The following is a 25,458-nucleotide window of genomic DNA, read 5'->3' on the forward strand; positions in this document are numbered from 1 at the left end:
TTTCTATGTTTCTCTCTGGAGAAAAGAGAGAGAGATGAGATGGTCCAAGCTGTTGTTCCTTGTGGTTCCTTTTCCTCATGAAGAGAACATACAAAGCGATCTCTGGTGAGGCAAGGAGAATCAAGAGATGGGAGAATTTGTCATGTTTGCTCCAACTGCAGATGGAGCACTTTTAAAGGGCGCTAAGTTCACAGCTAACTACTTCAGGAAATTGCTGATGACTGCTTCAAAGTGGTTAGACACCTGTAAAATGACAGGGTTGGAAGTAACGGGTAAGTGTCTTCAATACTCCATATAAGAATATGAAGACTATTTTTATAACTCTTAAGAATTTAAAATAAAAGCAAAAAGCATGACAACATTATGTCGACAGAAAATTTTAAAGGATCAAAAAACTTTGGCATTTTGGACTCTGAATATTAACACTTTGAAACTTTTTAAAGAGTAAATGTACATTTATGGGGAAGATTTTTTTAAAAATTGTAGACACAATAAGACTAATAAGTTAAAATGGCATTCAAACATATGTTTGACAAACTGAACCAAGATCTGTGTCAAAAATTTGATTCAATAATGTCAGCTAGGTTGTGTGTTTTTGACAACAGTCTGATCCCAAAGACGTTACAAAACAACTTGTACAGCAAAATATGAACAAAACTCTATATGAATTTGCCACCAGATATAAAGAAAAAACTGAATGAGGTTTTAAAATTTAAGGAGGAAATAAAAATTAAAATCCCAGAGAACAATTGAAATATTATTTTTGTTAGATTCACAAAAGGGACTGTTTAAAGTGCTAAAGAAACTGTAACAAGAATCAATAACTATCTGAATAAGAAAAAGAAAGATCATTATGTTTGGGGGTGGGGGGGAATTCTGTATAGAAAAAATGACTACAAAATCAATTTATTTGATCAGGGATAAATGGGATATGTTATTGTTCTGGGTTGTTCTTTTTGGATTTATTAATATCCTAATTGGAAAAATGTAGTATACTAGATTTGTTTGCATTTAATATGGTGTAAAGTCTTTTCGCCTATAGTTGCTATATATAATCCTGCCTTTATAGTACTTAAACTATAGCATAAATACTTTGCATTGAACTGATTGTTTTTTCAATTCAAAACAAGGGAGTTTGGGGAACTTGTCTGTTAAAGGAGAAACTGTTTCTCTTCATTACATTAAATTTTGGTCTTTTGTTTATATTAAGAGAGTGAGATTACTTGTAAAATATGGATGTGTTTATAGTTCAGAGTGGAAATACAGAATATGTATTTAAATGGGGTAAGTTACTATTTGGAGTGTGGATTTTTTGGGAATTTTTGGTATTTGGAATAGGAAAATAGGGAAAATGTTAGATATTGGAGCTTGTTCAATCATCATGTCCAATGATGATGATTATGTTATGCATTCAGTCAAGTCCAGCTCTTGGCAATTCTATTGGCCAGCTGTCTCCACATCTTCCAGTTTGAGTCTTTCTATGCTCTGGTTGGTGTCAGTTTTGATGGTGTCCAGATACATTGTTCTTTGATGACCTGGTTTCCTTGAAGGAGAAATGGTCCCTTTTAAATTTTGGTTTTCTTTCACTTGGTTTATTTTGGGAGGGATCATTTTATCTGCTGAAAAAAAAATGTTGGAGCAAAGGCCTTTATGATATTTATCACTTTTTTTAAAAAAACACATTTCTAAACATTTCAAAGTTATCTAGCCAAGGATACTCCTATTGCAAAAGTGGAACAATAACAGAGAAAAACTGTGAGGTACTCCAGCTCTACAAAACAGTGTTCTGAGTTAATTACTGTGAGTTCAGATGAATTCATCCGTATCATGACAAATATGACATAACTTATAAGCAGCCCTGCACAAGATAGCCAACATAACCACCTCTGTAGAAACTTACCTTCACTGAAAAATGCCTCCCTAAAGAGAAGAGTGTGTCTACTGAAGATCTCAAAGCCCAGAGATGTCATATTTGCCAAGATACAGAGGAATTCATCTGAACTCATAGAAAGTACCAGTAACTCCTAACACTGTTTTGTAGAGCTGGAGTAGCTCACACCTCTAAATTGTAAGGATTCAATATCCCATGTCTCTTGTAAAAATATTATTAAAAATTGATTTGTAAATTCTACAAAACCTGAGGTGTTTGTTAGCTTCTTAAAAATAGCAAAGATGGTGCTTTTTCTGTTTTGTGTTTGAGCCTTAGGTGCTACCATGTCATTAAGCTGCTATTATTTTTAAAAGTTTTTACATTGTGTTTTTCTAAAACCAAGTGGTTAGATTAATAATTGACATATTTGATTGAACTGTTTAATGAATTGTGCTGGGCTAAGTTTTTTATTAAAAATTAATTAATTAAGCAATAAGCCACCCAGAGTCTTATAAAGATAAAATCATGTAAGAAACAAAAAAAAATGCAGTTATGAATAGCACAGGTGCAGACTATTTGAAATGTCTAATTTTTCTACATACCATATTGTAGAATTTATAAATCAATTTTTAATAATATTTCTACAAGAGACACGGGATATTGAATCCTTACAACTTAGAGGTGTCTCGTCTCATTCATTACGAACCCACCCATATCTGAAAGGAAGCTAATCTTTAGGGTGTTTCTGTATCCTACCACCCGATTCCTTGCACATCCAGATAATATCTGTCTTCAGATGTGACCAACTATGGTAATAATAGCAATCTCTAGCCTAATTAATTCCATTAAATTTGTTCTGGTAAATGTTTATATTTTACCACAAAACTAATAACCCAATTAATGATTCTTGGGGCTGTGTTGAAACCTGGCTTAGTGAGCTAATTGTGCAACATCCTGATTTTACTTCGCAGTTGGTTGGTGATTTTAATATCAGAATTGGAAGAAATGATAAAGCTTTATAACGTTTAATGCCTCATATTTCTCTCTTTACGGAGACCCTTCATAGAAGACAAAAGATACTGGCATTATCATAAGGAGGGCGTATTTACAGTACACTGTATTTACTGACAGTAAAATCTGATGTATAAAGGCTTTTAAAGGCTATATGCCTGATAACTCAGAACAGTTCAGCTTCTGGGGCTCTCGATGAGTATCTAGCCTGAATTATATGTTAATATCGAAAAGCAACCTATTGTTGTACAAGGATTTTAGAGTGATATTTGGGATGACCACCTGCTACTATTGAGCCTCATTACCCTGGCTAATATCAAGCAGAATAAACAACAGGATCCTCCTAAGCAGTGGTGGGATTTCAAAAAAATTACTACTGGTTCTGTGGCCATGGCATGGCTTGGTGGGTGTGGCAGGGGAAGGATACTGTAAAATCTCCATCCCAACGTCACTCCAGGGGCAGGTTAGTGCAAAATCCCCATTCCCTCCCGATTAGCTGGGACTCAGGAGGCAGAGAATAGATAGGGGTGGGGCCAGTTAGAGGTGGTATTTACCGGTTCTCGAAATACTAAAAAGTTCTGCTACCGGTTCTCCAGAACTGGTCAGAACCTACTGAATAACACCTCTGCTCCTAAGCCCTTATCTGCTGTTATATCAGGTCAAAATGGATAAGCAATATGCTGCATTCTAGTTCTTTAATGTCCTGCAAACTGTCCTCTTAGGAGAGTCTCTATGACTTCAGGTAGCTATAAAGGAACAGCATTTGCCTTTTACAGTCCTACTAGGGTCACCCAAAATTATATCCAACCTACAGCATCATAGTCTATGCATCAACCACTTGGAAAATCTAAACCATGATTTGATACAGAATATGCTTTGGTTAAAAGCGAGGAATGCAGGCATATAAGAGGACATGTTTAGCTTAATAATTCCTATGACATCTTTTATAAGAATAAAAGGAAACATAAGAAACTATTAAAGTAGAGAAAAAAAGAATAAAATGCCCAGGAATACTGAACAGAGAATTAGCAGAATGTCACAAACAAATTTGGGCTTCTAAAATCAAAATCTAAAATTAACACAAAGCCAGAAAATGATATTAAATCAATCCACCTATAGATTTGGGTACAGACATTTTAAAGTATTTTTTTACCTACACAGGATTGTATTTTGGATGTAGAGAACTCTATTCTACAGTTTGATCATCAGTAACCCATATGGAAATATAAAAAGTATTAAAGCTCCTGGTTCAGAATTAATTTCTCCAAATTTCTTAAAATGAAATCTTTCATGATAAATTTCAGTGTTAACCCCATTTTCTATTGCTATAAATTTCTTTTTGGTAGTTCCCCAAACCTGGCTTACTTTCATTATTCTCCCAATATATAAGAAAAGAGACAGATCTTTTGTTCCAGCCAACTGTCATCCAATTAGTGTTCTCTCTGTAATTAGTAAACTTTATGATAGATTTCCATGCCACAAATTATAGGATTGGCTGTTTTCTGATAACATTATGGTGCCAGAACAGGAAGGATTTGGAGATGGACATTCAATAATATTGTAAATCAGTGCCTAATATTGCATCATTTGGCAAAAAAATACTATAAATTTCCAAATGTAGCTCATTTTACTAGCTTTATTAACTTAAAGGCAGCTTTTGATTCTATTCCTTGGAGGAAACTAGCTAACTAATCAATTAATCTTCATCTTCTTAATTTGATTATTCAGTTACACTGCAATATCAGTTTACCTATAGTTTACACCAGGGGTGTCAAACTCAAGGCCCATGGGCCGTATCCGGCCTGCAGGGTGCTTAGATCTGGGCCATAGAACTGACAGTGAAGGACCCCCCACACTGCCGTGTGCAGCCTTCCTGAGCTCCATTTTCACTAGCAGAGGATTGCAGAAGGCCATTGCAGTCAAAAATGGAGCTCGGGAGCCCATTTTCACTGGACCACCACAGGCGCCCTCAACAAAAATAATGTCAAGCTGGCAATGCCCACACTGGCCATGCCCACCCCAGCCCCCCAAGGTCCAACACAACCGTGATGCGGCCCTCAATAAAATTGAGTTTGACACCCCTGGTTTACAAAGTAAACTGTGTAGATAACCTACACAGGTTAAAGGCATTAATTTTGATGATCTGACAGAGCCTATCCCCACTCATGAAGGAGTTAAGTACACATACATATTATCACTTTTTTTTTAACATTTATATGAACACAAAATTACCTTGTAGCTTTTGCCACTCCAGACTTCCATCTCCACCCTCCACCCATCTTCCAATCCCAGTTTTGTATGTATCACTCTATTCTGAGCTGCCCTTAAAACATTGATACTGCCTCTTCTTCCTCATCTGACTCACTATATAATCTGATAGAGGAGAATTAGTAAAGCCTCCAAAACAGTTCAATGTCAAGCATATTATAATATCCCATGGAGGATATAGCTAAACTACACTAGGCAATTAAATTTAATAAGTCTGGGTTGCTCACAACAATAAAAGAAATTACAATAAAATAAAGAAAAGATGGCAAGTGCTGTGAAGTGCGGGGCCTCGTTCCTTTTCGCTAAAGCCCCAGGTGAAGAGTCAGGTCTTCACAGCTCTTTTAAACTGTAGCAGAATGGAGCGCAACTGGATTTTGAGGGAGCCTCTTTGCGCAGTTCAGAACACAGGTTTCCTTTTCTTTAATCCACAATTTTTTAAAAATACAAAATGTAAAATACAAAATAAAGAAAAGGGAAACATTTATTATTAGTGTCAGGTTTCCTTTTCTTTTTAGATTTGATAAGTAGGCTGGCAATAGCTCTACCACAATACACAGCTCAGATCTTGAGAAATTTGTATAGCAGGATTACCTTCATTTCTTGGCCAGTAAACTTGGAGTTAATAGAATGTATAGGCATTCAGAATGATGCAAAGATTAATTCTGCATAGGTTAAGTTCCTATTCCTACTAGAAGTGCTTCTGTGTTATCTATATTAAGCATCAATTTGTTTTCCTTCATCCGATATATTACTGACAACAATTATTGTCTTTGTACTGAACAGCTTCATTAAACCAATGCTTGTGGATTTTAGTTACAAATGAAAAGTAATTATCTGGATCTGAAGTTTAACTTCTGAAAAAGAAATGGTTGGTTAAAAGATACTGATTGCTATTGTGGAAGACCAGCTGCCCAGAATATTTTGTCACCAGGATTGCAACTAACCTGCTCTTTGATACGTGGACTTTTAATCCACATTTAACCACTGAGCCAAGGTGGCTCAGTGGTTAAATGCAGCACTGCAGGCTACTGCTAGATCAGCAGGTCAGCGGTTCAAATCTCACCGGCTCAGGGTTGACTCAGCCTTCCATCCTTCCGAGGTGGGTAAAATGAGGACCCAGATTGTTGGGGGCAATATGCTGACTCTCTGTAAACCGCTTAGAGAGGCCTGAAAGGCCTATGAAGCGGTATATAAGTCTACTGCTATTGCTATTGCTATCTGCAATTCTATGATATAAACTCTATTCTATTCTAAGCATATATGCAGGTTATGATTAAAATAATGTAGAAATTGCATTATTTTAATCAATGAAAATGTGGCTAATAATCAATTTGAAAATACAAAATAAAACACTAATCAAGTTGACTATTTCTCCTCATCTCTACTTCAAAAAATATTTTTATAGACTACAATGCTTTTCTATAGAATGCTTACAAATATTTCAAAAAAGAAAAGTAAGACAAGTGTAAGGATAAAGAAGAGTAAGATCCAGTTTAGTGGAGAAATTTAAGGTGCTGTCCTAGAAACCAGGAGACTGTGAATCCTAGTTCTACCTTGGGCGTGAAAACCAGTTCAATAATTTTGGGCCATAGACTCATTTGCAAACCAACCTTCCTCACAGGAATGTATGTGGAAAATGGAGGAAGGATATTTATGTATGTTTGCCAACATGAGTTACTTATAACGTAATAAAGGCAGAATTTTTAAAAATCTAATAAATAAATACATAAATAAAATTGCATAATTTGCTTCAGAAGTCACCAGAATTATATTCAGACTTTTTGGATAGAAGTTAGAAAGTGGACTTAAGCTAAGGCTCACTACAGGTAATCTTTGATTTATGACCACAGTTGAACTCAAATTTTCCATTGCTAAGCAAGACAATTACCGGTAAGTGTCTTTGCCACATTTTACAAACTTTCTTGCCACAGTTGTTAAGAAAATCTGACTTCCTCATTGACTTTGCTTAACAGAAGGTCATAAAAGATTATCACATGACCCTGGGACACTGCACTGTAAAGCACAATCAGACTTACAAACTTCTGTTATTGTGGCTTATCACATTAAAAAATATATCCCTAATCATCCTGTGAAATCATTTTCATGATCTTGTTCTGCCTCATGGGGCTGACACTCATACATTAATCAGATACATCATCGGATATAAATTGAATGAGTTGATGTAATCGACCGTTTTAGCAAAATCAATGTGTTAAGCATCTAAGTTGCTACATTCCTCCCAGTGGGAGCCTACTGAAAACCTGTTCTGTAAACTATTCCTGCATGATTTCTGCAAGAAACAATAGAATTAATTATTTGGATAGCATGATTATTATTAATATTTTTTTAAAAAATGAGTAAGATCAAGCTGTAAAAGTTGCCTAATGATATTATATAAAGCAATCAATTAGTAAAAAGGATAAAGATATTTTGACAAAGAATGAAATGCTTTAACAAATAAAGGCTTCTTCTGTAGATTTTTGTGAACAGGTTGTGTATTTCTTATCTGCTCAGACTATAGCTTTGCTTTTAATTCTTTAAACTGAGCCACTTCCTGTGTTATATTTGGGAGCCCCAGTAGGGAGGTGCAGCAGATAAATGTAGTTGAAGTTGGCTCTGATCATCCTTTCAGATCTTATCACAGTCATGTTAGCAGGAAATGGTGAGACTGCCTTATATCTATTTCAGCAACAGAACAAGATTCACTCAGCCAGTACTACGGTATGATATATGTTGATTGTCTGTACGTTTGATCTGTTATTACAAGTTAAAAGGACAATTGGTAGTAAAGCATATAGGGTCCATCATAAACAAAATTGATGTAGCTGATATCAATATAAATTCCAGTTTTATATGCAGATTGATAGCTTTTATACTTAATTATCTTTCTTAAAAACAGTTTTGGTAGAAATTTTATTTCTTCTTTTCATAATTTTGGCCAGCTGCCTTTTTCTAAACTTCTAACAGTATTCTTTGCTGGGGAAATTGCTGAATGCTATATTTAAATGAATGTAAAGGTTCAGCATTACAGATAGTCCTCAAATTATGACCACTGTTGAGTCCCAAATTTCTGTTGTTAAGAGAGATGATTGTTAAATGAATTTTGCCCCATTTTACGACTTTTCTTGTCACATTTGTTAAGTGGATCACTGCAGTCGTTAAGTTAGTAATATTTTTGTTAAGTGAATCTGGCTTCCCCATTAACTTTGCTTGTCAGAAGGTCACAAAAGGTGATCACATAATTCCAGGACCATCATAAACATCAGTCAGTTGCCAAGTGTCTGAATTTTGATCGTGTGACCATGGGGATACTACTAGGGTCATAAGTGTGAAAAATGGTCATGTCGTTTTTTTCAGTGTTGTAACTTTGAACCAGTGGTGGGTTTCAAATTTTTTAGAACCTCTTCTGTGGGTGTGGGCTGTTTTGTGGGTGTGGGCTGTTTTGTGGGAGTGGCTTGCCAGCCATATGACTGAGTGGGAGTAGCTTGCTGGCCATGTGACTGGGTGGGAGTGGCTTGCCAACCATGTCACTGGGTGGGCATGGCCAACTTGTAAAATGTGTTGAAACTCACTTAACAATGCTCTTGCTTAGCAACCAAAATGTTGGCTCAGAAACTCTGGCATTTGAAGCATGCAAGTCTTAAAGCTGTCAAGTTACAAAACCCTTGCACCCCTAACTCTTTAGGGGAAAAAACCGCAGGGGTGTTCAAACTTGACAGCTTTAAGACTTGTGGACTTCAACTCCCAGAATTCCTCCTCTCGCTCTTCATCTTGATGATGTGCAGATGGGCAGGGGGAGGGAGCTGGAACCGGATCTAAACGGATCTAACCTCTATAGAAGAGGTTAGAACTGGCAGGAACCCACCCCTGCTTTGAAAGGTCACTAAATGAACTGTTGTAAGTCAAGGTCTACCTATACTGCAGGGCAGTGTCCATGACAGTTTCATGAATATGATTCACCATCATTCAGGACTCTGATGGATGATAGTTGGACATTGTGCATTGCGCATGGAAGAGAATAATATTAGGACGAATGACAGAGCGGAACTGCTTAGCCTTTACCTTGGGTTGATCTGCAGCCAAGACACTGATTAGATTGGCAATAATACTTTTCAGGGAATCTGGGAAAGTACTCCTAGTGTTAATGCACTTAGCTTTTGTTTCTATGATTATTATACTATTGAGTCTGCTGTTAATTACACTTAAGAATGTGCTGTGTTAACTGATACTGGTTGCAGCAAAACCACCACTTCAATGAAACCAGATGACTGGAATGTTTCTAAGGCTGATACAATAAATCAGGGACCCCCAACCTCCAACCTGGGGCCCACTATTAGGCCCTGAGGTGTTTGGAATCAGGGGTCCCACAGAAGTGGTGGTTGAGCATGCATGTGCACCCCTCTTGCCTGAGCAGCAGGCAAGCACATGTTCGCATACACCACTTGCATGAGCAGCAGATGCACATGCCCCCCCACGCATGCAAATGAAGCTGCATGCGCACTTGCAAGGAACCATCCTCTCTCCTCACTCCTAGTGGTCCACAAAGCCTAAGCGGTTGGGGAACTTTGCCATAAATGGCAGTATAATTGCCTTACAAGTTCAGCCAAAGATTCCTGAACAACAGATGATAACAAAAGTTATCATTGATCAGACTATAGAGAAATTATAAATAATGTTATTTATCTTCTACTTTACTATAACAGGAGATAACAGGAGATACCATGGAAGCCATTGCAAAATTTGACTTTAAGGCATCAGGAGAGGATGAGCTAAGTTTCCAAGCACGAGATGTTCTGAAGGTATGTATCAATCAACATGTCTTCAAAGATATTTCCAGAGCATCACCTTTTTTTATTCCCCAAATCCTCAAAAGCAGTTTGAAACTAATAATTTTCTTCCCTGCCAGTGAACTCAAAGTGCTGAAACACTATCATTGTTCACTCCAGATGACTACTAAGATAGCACAAAGAGTGGCATTCAGCTGTTGCTCACCCGTGTTAATAATGAAGTATTAATTGTCTGGTAATTTCTCCAAAACAGTGAGGCAACAGGCAACAAGGGAAGCTGCAACTCCATTAAGTGAATATCCCTTGGCTACCTTTAAAAAAAAAATCAGCAACAACAACAGCTTGATGCTGAATTCTGTAGGGAAGAGGAAGAAGTTGGTTTGAAATGAAAAGTCAAGCAGCAGGTTTCCGCCAGCAGAGAAGCCGTATGCCCAAAATATTAAACAGCTTCATCGTTTCCAGTGGGAAAAGAGTTTCTGAATACATTGCAAGCAAGCCAGAAATAAATTGGCTCAGCTGCCAAACAAAGATAGCCAGGTCACATAGATGCAAAGCTGATTTTTGGAACATTGAAAAGACTACATATGGAAGTGTCTCCTCTGAAGAGATAATACATTTATACTGTTAATAATCAGTGACACAACCATAAACTAGAATTGATTCTAAAAACATTATTTCTAGCCAAAAGATTGAAGGATAAGTTTTCCAATAAACTTTTTTCTTCTTTACTACAAGTTTTTAGTTTGTATTTCAAAGATGAAGTAAAGAGTAAAATAACTGGATTTAGCACCAGATATTACTCCATTGCAAATTCTGAAAGAAATGCAAAGCAATCTTTTATTTCCAGGGGAAAACATTGATATAAGAAAAATGAGGTTCCCTAAATGTGAAATATTTTGTAAGAGTTCATAAGAAATTAGTATGATCATAAATGTGAAACACCTTTTTTACACACAGTTTTTTTCACACTGGGTTCCACAAGACGTTGATAGGGTTCTTTGAGACACTGAAGACTAAAACCCCAAAATTTATTCACAGCAAATTTTCAGGAGTTTGGACGTTTTTTAAACAAAACTAACATTGCCTGAAAAATATTAAATTAAAAAATACTACTTTACAAAATGCAGAATTGCTTTCAAAAGGCAAAATATAGATATCAACAAATCAGGAAGGATGAGGCCCGCTGAAAGGAAGAAATCTATATCTCTACATGAACCTCTTCTCAAAAAGATATTATCTGAAGACTTTATCTCAGAGAATTTGTTTATTTATTTATTTCTCTGGAAATGTAATTCCAATTATAGAAGTACTCATATGAGTTTTTGTATTATTCAGATTTCACAATTTGTCTACTGGAAGAAGAAAAAAAATTGTAATCAATAGGCTGTAAAAAAATTGAGATCAGCAGGTTGTTTTGCAATTATGCAATTTTGCTGGGACAACACTACTTTTTGGGAATCTAACTTCACATAATATTATGAACCTTTATAGAAATATTAATTTGTGGTTGCAGAGATGAGTAAAAGTAGCATTCTTTTCAGATTTCTCTGAAGTAGAAGTCATTATTTTGCTAATTTAATAGACTTTCCACATTTAACCTGTGTATGACATTTAAAATGGTATCTACTGTAATTAGGAAAAGACATAACATTCAGTAAGTGTGAAGAGATAATGCTAAACACAGTTTCTACAATTCAGCACAGATATTGGCTTTCTTAAGCATACATACTGTCAAAATCCACGAGTAATGAAACAGTGTATGGACTCACCTCATGAATTTAGAGTCATCGCTCACGCAATATTAACATTTATTCTCAATTACACACGGATACATGTCATATGTAAGTTGTGTGTGCATTTTTCTATATAGTTTTTCCTCTGTCCTCTACTTAAACTAGAAGGTTGTTGTTGTTGTTGTTGTTGTTTGGTTAATCTTTGGTGAGATTCACAGCCTTTGGGGCTGGTTGGTAGCTCAAGAGCTCGAGTCCTAACCAAGGGCCTAGGAACTGTTAAGGTAACGTCGGAGGATATAAGCTGTTCCAAGTAGGGTGGTTTTTTTGTAGAATCAGAATGTTCAAGTCTGATAAATTTAAAATTTCCAAATAGCAAGGTATCCCTTTAGGTATTGCTCCAAGGGCTCCAATTACAATGAGGACAATACACGATTTCTTTTTCCACAGTCGCTCAACTTCAATTTGCAAGTCCCGGTAATTTGTGATTTTTTCTTGCTGTTTATCTTCAATTCGTGCATCTCCAGGTATTGCAATGTCAATGAACCATACTTTTTTTCTTTTCAACTATTGTTATGTCAGGTGTGTTGTGGGCTAAGTGCCTGTCAGTCTGAATTCTGAAGTCCCACAAGATCTTGACTTTCTCATTACAGAGGTGACATTTGCTGTTGGTGGTAAAATGTTGAATTTTTGCCTTCATGTAGTTTGTGGCTAAGGCTTGTTCTTGAGCTGCCAAAATAAAGCCTTCTGTTTCTTTTTTCAGTGCTCCTGATCTTAACCAGTTCCAAGTTAGCTTTTGGTCAGCTTTGCCTTCAATACTTTTCAAGTATCGGCTATGCATACCTTTGTTTTTCCAATTTTCAGCTCTCTTCTCAATTACTTCTTTTTTATATTCAGCTTTTGACTTAGTTGTCTTTAAAAGGCCTCGTTTTTTTTACTTCCTTAATCATTGGTTCTTCACTTTTCTGGATGTAATCATTCAAGCTGTGTTTTTCTTCTTCCACAGTCTGTTTTACTTATAGGAGTCCTCAACCACCCTCTGTTCTTGGTAGATATAATCAGTCAACATCACTTTTAGGGTGCAAAGCATGATTCATTGTCATAAGCTTCCTTGTTTTTCGGTCCAAATTGTCCAACTCCATCTGGGTCCGGTCAATTATTCCTGCAGAGTATCGGATCACAGGTATAGCCCAGGTATTTATGGCTTTTATGATGTTTCCTCACTCAGTTTGGACTTTAATATTTTGCGAATTCATCGAATATACTTGGCTGAAGGTAATTCCTTGACTTTATTATGCATTAAGTCAGAGGCCTCTAAAATCCCCAAGTACTTGTAGCCTTCTTCCGGTTTTACTGCCTTTATCATTTCTTCATTCTCAAGTTCTGTTCCATTTTCTTCTATGACCTTGCCTGCTTTGGTTGCCATTGTTGCACATTTGTCAATTCCAAACTGCATACCAATGTCTTGGCTAAATTCTTTTGTGCTTTCAATTAATAAATTCAGTTCAGCTTTTGTTTTACCAAACAGCTTCAAATCATCCATGTACACCAAGTACAAAATTTTCAGTTCTTTCTTTGCAAGTTCGTATCCATAGTTCATCTTCTTCAAAATGATTGTCAATGGTAGCATTGAGAATATAAAAAGTAGGGGTAAAAGGGAATCGCCCTGGAAAATGCCTCTTTTAATTTCAACTTCACCTAGTACTTCTTCATTAGCTATAAGCTTCGTTTTCTAGAGGCTCATTGAAGTTTCCATGAATTTTTGTATGTTGCTGCTGATGCCAAAGATTTTCAGGCATTTCTTGATCCAGCTATGGGGAACTGAATCAAATGCTTTCTTATAGTCTATCCAAGTTCGTCTTTTCTTTGAATTCTTTAGGAATAGTTCATCAATCAGTAGTTGATCCTTTGATCCTCTTGAATTTTTGCAGCATCTTTTCTGTTCTATAGGATGCAAGTTATTTCTTTCCAAGTATCCATAAATTTGGTTTGCAATGATACCAGTAAGAAGCTTGTATGTTGTTGGCAAACAGGTGATTGGCGTATAGTTTCCAGAATCCTTTCTTTTTTTATCTTTTTGTATCAAAAATGTCCTTCCAGTTGTCATCCATTCATCATTTTCAGGTGTTTTTAAGATCTGGTTCATTTGGGCTGCCAATCTTTTGTGGACACTCGTAAGTGCTTTTAACCATAAGCCATGTAACTCATCTGGTCCAAGTGCACTCCAGTTATTCACTTTTCTTGACTGTCTTTGCACCAATTCTTTTGTTATTTTCACATCTTCCATTTTATGCTCTTTAATAGAATCCTCAATCTGATAGATCAAAAAATTGGTTTTATCCAAGCTGAAGATAATTTGTTTAAACAAATAAGAGATCAAGGCTTAATGCATATAAAGAGGATATATAATGTATTAATACAGATGGATTCGGAAACAGAATTAGTTAAAGATTGTATGATAAAGTGGGCTCAAAATATTGAAGAACCAATAATGTTGGATACATGGGAAAGAATATGGGTAACAAATGTGAAATTCACACAAGCTCAAAATCTGAGAGAAAATTTTTATAAGATATTCTATAGATGGCATTTAGATCCTAAAAAGCTGGCTTCTATGTATCCGAATGTACAGCCTAAATGTTGGAGGTGTGGTTCTCTCAATGCTACATATTATCATATATGGTGGACCTGCCAAAAGGTTAAGGCATTCTGGATAAAAATATGGTGGATTATGCAAAATATCTTTAAAAGAAGGATAAAGTTTATTCCTCAGTTATTCTTACTAGGTATATGTACTGATTTTACAGTGGTAGAGAGTAACTTGATTCTGCACCTAATAACGGCAGCAAGACTGTTGGTGGCGCAATACTGGAAGAAGGAAGACTTGCCTACAACTCAAGAATGGACATTGAAAGTTACAAACTTAGCCGAGATGGCTAAAATATCGGCATATATTAAAGATCACTCAAATGAGAGATATAAACGAGACTGGAAAAAATGGATTGACTATATACAAAATAAATACGGGACCAAGAAATTCCAGTTAGCCTATGCTTAAGATTAGAAATGATTTAAATTGTTTAAAGTTAGTTCAGCAAGAAGAAGCTAAGGTCAATGTAGAATGTCATTAATTTCTTTATTTCTTTTTTTCAATAGATTTTAGACTGTGTTTGTTAAAAATCCATACCGTGTACGGGTTCTGTGAAGTCGGGGGGGGGGGAGGAGGAGGGGGTTTGGGGGGAGGGAAGGAGGGGTATGCATTAGGCTAGACAAGAATTTGGTGGTAAACTAGAATTATTTTGACATACAAAAAATTGTACTTCGATGTCTTACTGATTGAGGAATGATGAAATGTTTGTTTTAAAAGAAATAAAACTTTTGAACACAAAAATAGAATCCTCAATCTGTTTGATCCATTTTGCATTTCTTGTTGTTTTCCCACAAATTCTTCCAGAATTTCAGAGCTTTCTCTTTATCAGGTTTTTAATTTGTTGTTACTCCATCTCCATATTCTAAGCTTTTATAAAACTGGTGCTGATTTTCTCTGAACTGTGAGTTTTCCTTGAATTGAGTTACTCGGTTTTCATATCTTTTAATCTTTCCAGCAACGGCAACAACCCTCTACTTCAGTTCTTCAATTACTATCGCAATCTCTTTATTCTCCAAATCGTATCTTGCTTCCAGGCTGCTTTTGACCAGCTTGTTATTTAGCTGACCTTGCCTTAAGTTCTTCAAGTTGCTCAAGTCTCCACGAATTTTTTTGATTTTCAATTCCAACTGAATTTTCCATTTAGGCTTCCTCTTCTTGCCTCTTTGGTTCTTTTGTGTTTTCAAACCCAATTCTTTGGTAGTTATGAAGGCTGCTGCATACATCATCTGGTTTGTTTCAGCTAATGTAGTGGTTTGAATGGTTTGCACAGTCTTATTAGTATTAGTATTAGTAGTAGTAGTAGTAGTAGTAGTAGTAGTAATAGTAATATTAGTAGTAGTATTAGTAGTAGTAGTAGTATTGTCAACCTTCAATTACTACTATCTTAATATTTGTTGATAACACACACATTACTATTGGTGCTATCTTTCTTGTGTCACAGTTGTTCTAATTCTATTTCCAGGTCTTTGTATTTTGTGATTTACTCCAGTTCTTTCTTTTTTATTCTGCTGTCTCCAGGTACTGCCATGCACTATCCAAGCATTTTGTTTTTCTTATCAACAATTGTTAAGTCTGGGATGTTATGTGGCAAGTGTCTATTTGTTTGAATTCTAAAGTCCCAGAGTAATTTGGTTTTTTTTTCATTTTCTATTACTTAGTTTATTTTGTAGCCATCTGTTCTTGCTTGCAGTCAAATGGTATTTCTTGCAGATAGTTAAATGTACCATTGTTGCTACTTTGTCATACCATTGCTTATACTCAGTCCGTGTGATCTTCTTGGAGCAGCTAAGCTTTATTATTGTTATGATTCACTGCACAGTCAGCCAGGTATTTAGAATGGATTTGGTATTTCTATCCATCTATCAAGTCCTTTCCAAGGACATGGAATAGACAAATGTTGTTATTGTTTTTTTATTTATTTACTAATTTTCTATGTCTCCTGAATTGATGTACCCAACTCTACTATAAATTCATTAGCTTGCTTCATAAACATATTTTCAAACTCCGCTTTCACTGTTTTCTAAAATCATTTTAGCAATTCCATAGTCTCAATCCACGCTACATAATCTTCCCAAACTACTTTATTTATTTTTACTTATATTTCCTATTTCCTGCTATCTATCTCCTCCCACTTATGACATTAACAATGTTGCTTGTATTTTTATGATTTGTTCTGTTTGTTTCCTAGTATGATTTGATTGCTTATTAGTAGCCTATGACTATCACTAAGTGTTGTATCTTATGATTCTTGATGAATGTATTTTTTTCTTTATTTCCTTTCATGTACACTGAGAACATATGCATCAAAGACAAATTCCTTGTGTATCCAATCACACCTGGCCAAAAACCATTTGGTTTCCCTGTTTGTTTTTATTTTTGATTATGAAACAGTTATTTCCTCACAAGGAAGAATTATAAATTATATAAATAATAAATTGCAAGATTTATGGGATGACTTCACTTCTAGCTAGTATTTGCAGCCATTTACAGAGATAGACTCTTAAGGGACAGCAGAGTCATTTCATTGATCCACTATCTCTTTCTAAGAGGGATCTTTAAGAGGAGCAATATAATACCTCAGAAGCCAATGTTATGTTGGACACCTGTCATGCACACATTGAAGGAAAAGAGACACTTTGGTTGAAAATTTCACCTTTATTAACCACTGAACATCTTTAACCAAAGGGCCCTGGGCACTAGGTTGCCTGTAGGCAACTGCCCATTCAGAGGCCCGTCTCCTTGGTCTCAGACCTCAGATAAGATGCTCTCTGGCTTCTCCTTGGTTTCTTCTGATGGTTCACTTCCGACATCCTTTTTCCGACATCCTTATTTTATAAATAATGTGGCAAATATACCTAATACTCCTTCCTCCTCCTGGGGGTATGATGGCTCAATGGTTAAAGATGTTCAGTGGTTAAAGATCCTAAGCTTGTTTGAGACCCAAGCATGGCATAATGTGTGAGCTCCTGTTACCCCAGCTCCTAGCACTTTGAACCTAGCAGTTCAAAAAGCATGCAAATGTGAATAGATAAATAGGTACTACTTCAGTGGGAAGGTAATATAAGTGTTCTATGCTCCTCATTGTATAGTCATGCTTGTCACATGACCATGGAAATGTCTTCGGACAATGCTGGCTCCCTAAGAAATGGAGAAGAGCACCGCCCCCTAGAGTTAGACATGACTGGATAGGAGAAAACTTTACCTTTACTTTTACCTTTCTCCTCCTATTTTTCTTCACAATAACAACCAGGTGACATGGGTTAGGCTGAGAAGAGAATGACTGGCTTCTAGCCTGGTACATTAATCACTAAACCAAACTGGCTCTCAAATAAATTTTATATGATAAGACTTATTCTTTATAAAGCAATTAACCAAAGCAACAAAGTAGGGGAAGGAATCCAAACCATCAACACAACTTCTAATTGTTGTTGTTGTTGTTGTTGTTATGCTTACATAGTTGTTTACATCCACCCTCTTTTTTTCTTTTGACTTTTTGAGGTGCTGAAGCATACTCTGAAACTAAAATTCTGTGCAATCAGGGTTTTTTTTTCCCTTAAAGGAAAGTGTTTGCATATAGGTTTTCTTCCTGCACATGTCAATGCCTAATAAATGAAAGTCAGGAGCTATCAGTTTCTCTTAACAGTTGGTTTGGCACACCTGCTATGCTAGTCCATTTGTTCTGAGGTAAGAGAACAGAGTTATTTTCAAGAAAAAGATGGCTGCAGCATGTTTCAGATTTCTGGAGGAAAACTGATAAGAGTTGATAGCAGGAAGCATAGCAAAGGAGTTAAGGAGGCATAACATCTTCAAAACGTAGGCTAGCAGAAGACACACATATACCTTCAAGTAATTACAGTTTTCCTTCTGATTTACAGATCTTAAGCTCTCAGGAAAATTGGTACAGAGCTGAGTTGAACAATGAGGAGGGATATGTCCCAAAGAATTATATTGATTTTCAGGTTCCCTGGTAAGTATACAATTTACACATTTATGTCCATGTTTTATAATATTGACTTCTGTGTACGCATTTAAGAAATAATTTAACAAATGGGTTAAAAAAGAAAAAAGAAAGCAAATTTCTGGAAAAAAGTTCTTTTTCCATTTTTTTTTGTCAGAATATTCATGAACTGGTAGAGACATGATAACAAGGTCAGCCAATGAGGCTTATTTGGAAACAGAAACTTAAGTAAGAAGTTTGGGCATGGCTTAATTGTATTAAGCTCTGAGCTCTGAAACAAAACTAGTCTTGACTTGTCTGCTGATCTGAAATGAAATGAAACTGTTCTCTGCTGTTGGTATTGTATATATATAAATTCTTGTATATAAAGAATTTTCTTATTTAAATCAATCCTGCTGAATCAGTTATCTATGTGTGCTTTCTGGATTTGATTTTTACAACAAACTCTGACATTTTTAGCTATCTTCCCTTTCATGTTCAATCCAGAAATATTCAGAACTCTGAATACTTTCCTAGTGACTTTTCAGCAACTTTCACACACATACAAAAACATACATATACACAAATATTCAGAAAGCTAGAAGAGATTAATATTATCCTGACATACCAAATTACACAATCTTATTTGCCAAAAATATGAACTGTTCCAAGCGGATGCTTCAATATCCAGTTGGAATATTTTAAGAGTAGCCAAAAAAAAAAGTTGCACATATAACATATAAAACTCAGAATTTCTTCTAAAATACTTGTAATTTCTGAATTAATTCATGATTCATTCAAAATAGATGTAGCATGTATAAGTTTATATATAGAAAAAAATTAACGCAAGTGGATGGATTTCAGTAGAATGTTAGCTAACATTGGGAAACTAAATGGAGATATTTTGAGACATATAAACTCTGATAAAAACGAAGTGGGTAATCTGTTGCAAGAAATTACAGCAAAAATGACTATCTACAAAAGTGCACTTCACTTTTTATATAAAACTGGGATTTGAGTTTGTAAGGAGTAATATAAATCAAATAATATAAAAATAGATTGAGAAGTGTGTGTGGAAAACAAAAAGAATGCATGGATATCAAATGAATGTGTACACAAAAATCAGTTCCCAGTAGAAAAGAAGCATGCTGAAATGTCTTCATCACAGAGAAAATGAATAAGGATTAAATAGCAAGACAAATATTGCATATGGAAACCGTAAATTAATTGAGAGGAAAGGAAAGAGAAATTTGAAAAAATAGAATTAAAAATAGAATAGAATTTTCCTCAGCTTTGTATTTCTCATTGTTTTTCTGTCCTGTGCATTACACTACTTATCCAGAAGGGAAATAGCACACGGAGCCAGTCATTTGTAAATTTGCAAATTAGAGCAGGAAAACCATGAGTTTTGTGGGTGTTTCCTCCTCCCTTCTTGTTAACCAAGCAACAGTGGTTTGTTAATGTTCTGACCCCCTCCTCCATCCAGTAACGAAAGCCGAGACAAGCTTAATTAGAATGTCCTTTAATAGCAAGACCAGAATCTCGGTGGCTGAAAGCCAAGCAAACAAACAGATAAGGATCTTGGCAGCAAGTCCGACAAATCTTGGCAGCAATTCAGACAAACCTTGGCAGCAATAAACACAGATAAGGCTTGGCAGCAATCCAGCCTTCCAAGCTCCCATTACTGTCCTCCAACATTCAATCCTGCGTTGACTTCTGCAAGAGGCCCGTGTGCACCAGCAGTCTTTTATATAGTCTGGAGAGGAGCCTAATGACCACCAGCTGAACGCGATTACCTCCTGTAATTGCGTAATTGTTCCTGACGCCTCATAGCTCTTCAATGGTGTGCATCCAGGAACAAATCACTGCTGGCTTCTCGATCACTGTCCCTTGTCTCCTTCCCACTGGTCCAAGGCTCAGATGCCACCTGGTGGCCAACCCCTCTCTCTGTGCCCTGCTCGGAGTCGGAACCCTGTCCAGGGTCCTCCACATCCTCAAGAGCCGACTCATAGGGGCCCTCGCTGACGGACTCTGGTGGCAGCTCCAACGGCTCCTGTTGGGCCACAATAGTTAACTATTTTTTTAAAAAAGGCATTCTATCAATTGGGATATGGAAGTAGTAGAAACAAGAATGGTTTGCACTTTGCAAGGATAAAAAAGTATGGAACAGTAACAGTGAATAGTGAATAGTGTTGAAATAAAGTAGATTTAAGTACAAATGTTTCTTTCCTCTTATCTTCTGCTTTTATATTTTTTGCTTATGACTTTATAGTCATTTCTGTGCTCTGCATAAAATTCTTATTTTCTTATTCAAAAGCACTTTGAATTTTGACAGGAGCTTCCATTATTTTGTGCTATATTGATAGAAACAAATTAGAAAGAGGTGGTGGTGGTGGTGGTGGTGGTGGTGGTGGTGGTCGTGGTCATGGTGGTTGTGATGGTCGTGGTGGTGGTGGTGATGATGATGATAATGATGAAGAAGAAGAAGAAGAAGATGAATATTGTGTTGTTTCAGAATAAATTTTGAGGCATCTCTTACCCTTGTATACTTTAAAAATCTGGCTTACTCTCTCTCAAATTGATTTTCCATTATACTTACTTATGATGTATTGCTTTTGACAGCTGGTTCCAAGAGAAAGTATCCCGCCACATGGCTGAGACGATGCTCAGGGATAAAGGAGTTGGTGCTTTCATAGTCCGAGCTAGTCAGAACGCCCAAGGAGATTTCTCTATCTCTGTCAGGTATGTTTCTTTATTTTATTGTCATTGTACATATATACACAGTATGCACATACAACGAAATTCACATAACACCCAGATACCAGGCCCAACACACATAACAATCCCCAAACACACCCCCAACCACCAAAAAATTTCCCCGCCCCTAAACCACCCAAGCATCCACACAAAAGACCAAGTAGTGCTGTCTAATAGTTCACTGACGATGGCCCTTTAGTTCATTGTTGAGTGCAATTATAGCTCTGGGATAAAAGCTATTCAGAAGACGTGTGGTCCTAGTTTTAATTGTTCTGTATCTTCTGCCAGAAGGCAACAGTCTGAAAAGATTGTAAGCAGGATAGGAAGAGTCTCTGAGAATGTAATGCAACTTCTTCAAACAGTGAGATGCGAAGATGTCATCCAGGGCTGGTAGCTGGAGCCCGATGATATTCTGGGTAATTTTAATGATTCTCTGTAGAGCTTTTTTGTCTGCTGCAGAGCTGCTCCCATACCATGCAAGAATATGCTGTATGTCAGGACACTCTCAATAGTGCTGCGATAGTAGGACAGACGTAGATGCTGAGATAGATTTATCTTCCTTAGCATTCTCAGGAAGTACAGCCTTTTCTGTGCCTTCTTCACAAGCATGTTAGCATTCATGGTCCATGAGAGGTCCTCCGAGATATAAATGCCCAGAAATTTAAAACTACCAATTCTCTCCACCACCTCACCATTAATGTACAATGGTAAATGTACGTCTCTCTTCTTCCTGAAGTCAATTATAAGTTATTAAGCTTTTTTGATGTTAAGTGTAAGATTATTTTCTTTACACCACAATGTTAGCCCTTGTACTTCCTTCCTATAAGCAGACTCATTATTCTTATTAATGAGCCCCACCACTGTTGTTTCATCCTCAAATTTAATAATTGCATTGGTGTTATACAATGAAGTATAGTCATGTGTGTACAAAGAATAAAGGAAGGGGCTTAGCACACAACCCGGGGTGAGGGTGGGGCTCCTGTGCTTAATATCAGAGTAGAAGAATGGTGAAATCTCATCCTTACTGACTGTGGCCTATCTGTCAGAAAATCCTTTATTGACAAACAAATCCTCTGATTGATGTTAATTACAAAATTAATATTTCCATATGGGAAAGATGGACATATCCATTTATTTGATAGATATTTTAAAACAGGTTTTTGTTCCATGTGTGCAAAGGCCATTTGTTAATTTCAAGGTGTGTTCAGTATCATCATAATGGCCTCTGGGTGGCCCACAACAGTTGTCTTTTCAATGTAGCTCTTAAAATATATTAATATTCCAGTTTGGAAAGAGCTGTTTCCAAAACCTAGTAATAAAATCCAATACTTGATTAGTAAGAATTTAGTATTATACTGTACATTATTTATTGAGAAGTAAATTACTCAATGGAGTTTCCCTTAAGTAAAAATATATAGGATTTTACCAAAAATACCAAAAGCAGATACAAAACAGTCCCAAATCAGAAAAACAGTTCAAAACAAACAGGTAGAAGCTGTTACAAATATTTTAAAACTAAAGCTTTCCATGAATTTACTTGCATTAATCTATTGCAGAGAATGTAACATAGAATTCTATTCAATTTATTAGATTAAATATATTTTGTGATTTAACGTTTATTCCTTTATTGCATGAAACATCGTGTATTGGCAGATGCCTACTCTCTAATTTGTCAGAGGCAGAATGCAATTTTTAGGTGGAGATTAAACACAGACTGGGAAAATTAACATTACATTGAGTGTAAAATGATTTACAAGAACCAGTTAGGTGTAGTGGTTAAGGCATCAGACTAGAAACTGGGAGATTCTGAATTCTAATGCTGCCTTAGGCATGAAACCATTTTCTTCAGGAGAATATGGGAGACGGTAGAAAACCATTTGGGATAAACCTTGCCAAGCAAACTGTAAGGACTAGTCCAGGCAGTCTGCAGGAGTCAAAAACTTACTTGAAGGCACAAACACAGTAGTAATAATAATAAAAATGCACTAAGACCATTCACAAAGCATGAGCAATTGTATCACAAATACCCCACATTGGTACCTGTAGAGCAGGGCTATCAAACTTCCAGCCCAGAGGGCGGATGCATCACGCACTGGCCATGCCCACACCGGGTTTAGCAAAGGGGCGGAAAGTCTCAATACATCACTGTGACGACGTGAGATTGACACACCTGCTGTAGACAAATAAAAAGCTATTATCTAGACTTACACTTTTGAAAATCCCAGAAACTAATTTTTCAAAATGGCTGAGTAAATAATTTATCAGAGGCAATACTATAGTGTTATTAATTCAGATTTATACATGATCACGGTGCTTACTTCTGGGGCTATCACAACAGAACTACAAAAATCAAAATAACAACCAGATGACTGTGAAAATGTCTTTGTTCCTATTTAGTGAGCGTCCATATTTTTGCACTCCAGATATAGTAGCCTTATTATTTCAAATAGATAGAGCTTGCTAAAAGAGATTTCCCCGACTTTGTGAAACCAGTGGGGTGGAAATTACCTATACCTATTTCAAACTGAAATAGCTGAAGGGCCCAACAAGGAAAATTTGGAAAACGGAGATGCTTTACATCAAGCAAATATTGCTCAATAATTCCATATTTAACTAAGTGCTTGACTGAATTATGTTTATGGCTGGTTGGAAGCTGTGGAACTTTATTTAGTTACTTATTATTTATTTCTCACCTTTATTGTTTTTACAAATATCTCAAGGTGGAGAACATATCCAACACACCTTCCTCTTATTTTCTCTACAACATGAGTTGTGCTGAGACAGAGTGTGACAGGCCCAAAGTCACCCAGCTGGCTTTCATGGCTGAGGCAGGCCTTGAACTCACTGCCTCCCACTTTCTGGCCTGGTGCCTTAACCACTACACTGGCTGGCGCCCTGCCATGTTATGCAAGTGTCAGTCAAAAAAATGAATAAAGGAACAACAAAAAGGAAGAAGTTATCATCATGGTTTCATAAACTTATGAGATGGAATTTCCAGGATTTCAGGCAGAACCTTTTTTTCATTTTTGAAGTCTTTCAAATGTTCCCAAACACAAATTGCTGTGCAGCAATTATTTTTTCCTTCCATAAAGGACTTTTCTTGTATAAAGATAAAATGCCCAGGAACAAGGGGATGCTTCCAAGTGTAAAAAGATTATGTGCATTCTACAATGTAATTTATTTCTACTTAATATGATGTTTGAACCTACCCATTCAACCTTAGACCTGTATGAAGCTCAAGCTGCTATAATTTTTTAAAATCATAATTTAAAAAAAAACAAAAGCATCTTAACCTTATTACAAAGTCAAATAATTAAATCCTCATGTGGAAGCAGTGGGCTACTGTAACCCCCACTGCAAAAATCAAGATGACCACAAAATGGCAACAGAGAAATTATCTTTTTTTTTTCAGAGTAATTCTTTTCTGCCCTCTAGTGGTCGTCTAGAATTCTGTGATCCAAATCTTACCCAAATAACTTGCTATAAATTTGTATAAGATTTAATTAAGAAAATGGAATGAACAGTCAAATCATATATTCACTGTTGGTTTTTTAGGCAACATTTTTGGAAGTGGTTTATCATGGCTGCTTCTTAAGGCTGAGAGTGTGACAAGCGGCAACTCAGCTGCCTTTGTACCTAAGACACACTAGAATTCAGATCATCCCAGTCCTAGTGGAGAGTCTTACTACAGCAAAATAAAGAATAAATGAAGTTCCCACAAAAGTAATGAGTATTTCCCTCAAGTATAAACAAAATTTAACAAAAAATGCTGAGGTGCATCTGCTGGACTCCAACTTTCATTCACAACAAACTTTCACAGTGGAGTAGACTGAACAATCAGATCTTGACTGCTGTCCTAAAGCTTAAGAAAAAAGGAGCAGACTGGACCTTCAAGAGGAACAATTCCAAAGAATGGGGACAGCACTCTAGAATGACTATTTTCAAAGCCCTGCCAGCAGTCTGCAGCAGTTGCCAAAAAAGCCAACACAGTTCTAGGCTGCATAAACAGAGGGATAGAATCAACATCACGTGAAGTGTTAATACCACTTTATAATGCCTTGGTATGGCCACACTTGGAATACTGCATCCAGTTTTGGTCACCACGATGTAGAAAAGATGTGGAGACTCTAGAAAGAGTGCAGAGAAGAGCAACAAAGATGATTAGGGGACCGGAGACTAAAACATGAAGAACGTTTGCAAGAACTGAGTATGTCTAGTTTAATAGAAAGAAGGAGAAGGGGAGACATGATAGCAGTGTTCCAATATCTCAGAGGTTGCCACAAAGAAGAGGGAGTCAAATTATTTTCCAAGGCACCCGAGGGTAAAACCAGAAGCAATGGGTAGAAACTAATCAAGGAGAGAAGCAACTTAGAACTGAGGAGAAATTTCCTGACAGTTAGAATCAGTGGAACAGCTTGCCTCCAGAAATTGTGAATGCCCCAATACTG

The 25,458-nt window shown here is 36.4% G+C and overlaps 1 protein-coding gene across 2 annotated transcripts in view; it reads left to right on the forward strand.

Annotated features, from left to right (window-relative positions):
* Positions 1-25,458, forward strand: part of GRAP2 (GRB2 related adaptor protein 2) — a 65,905-nt gene that overhangs the window by 24,173 nt on the left and 16,274 nt on the right. The window contains exons 1-4 of one of the 2 annotated variants that reach the window (XM_032221534.1): positions 7,793-7,870; positions 9,853-9,948; positions 18,192-18,283; positions 20,876-20,995. In XM_032221534.1, the coding sequence (XP_032077425.1) occupies positions 7,796-7,870; positions 9,853-9,948; positions 18,192-18,283; positions 20,876-20,995 (383 nt within the window). In that variant the 5' untranslated portion in view covers positions 7,793-7,795. Of the gene's footprint in view, positions 1-7,792; positions 7,871-9,852; positions 9,949-18,191; positions 18,284-20,875; positions 20,996-25,458 lie in introns of those variants that run through there. The other variant, XM_032221535.1, reaches the window with a different exon arrangement.

Source organism: Thamnophis elegans, chromosome 7 (genome assembly GCF_009769535.1).
Source record: "Thamnophis elegans isolate rThaEle1 chromosome 7, rThaEle1.pri, whole genome shotgun sequence".
NCBI lineage: Eukaryota > Metazoa > Chordata > Lepidosauria > Squamata > Colubridae > Thamnophis > Thamnophis elegans.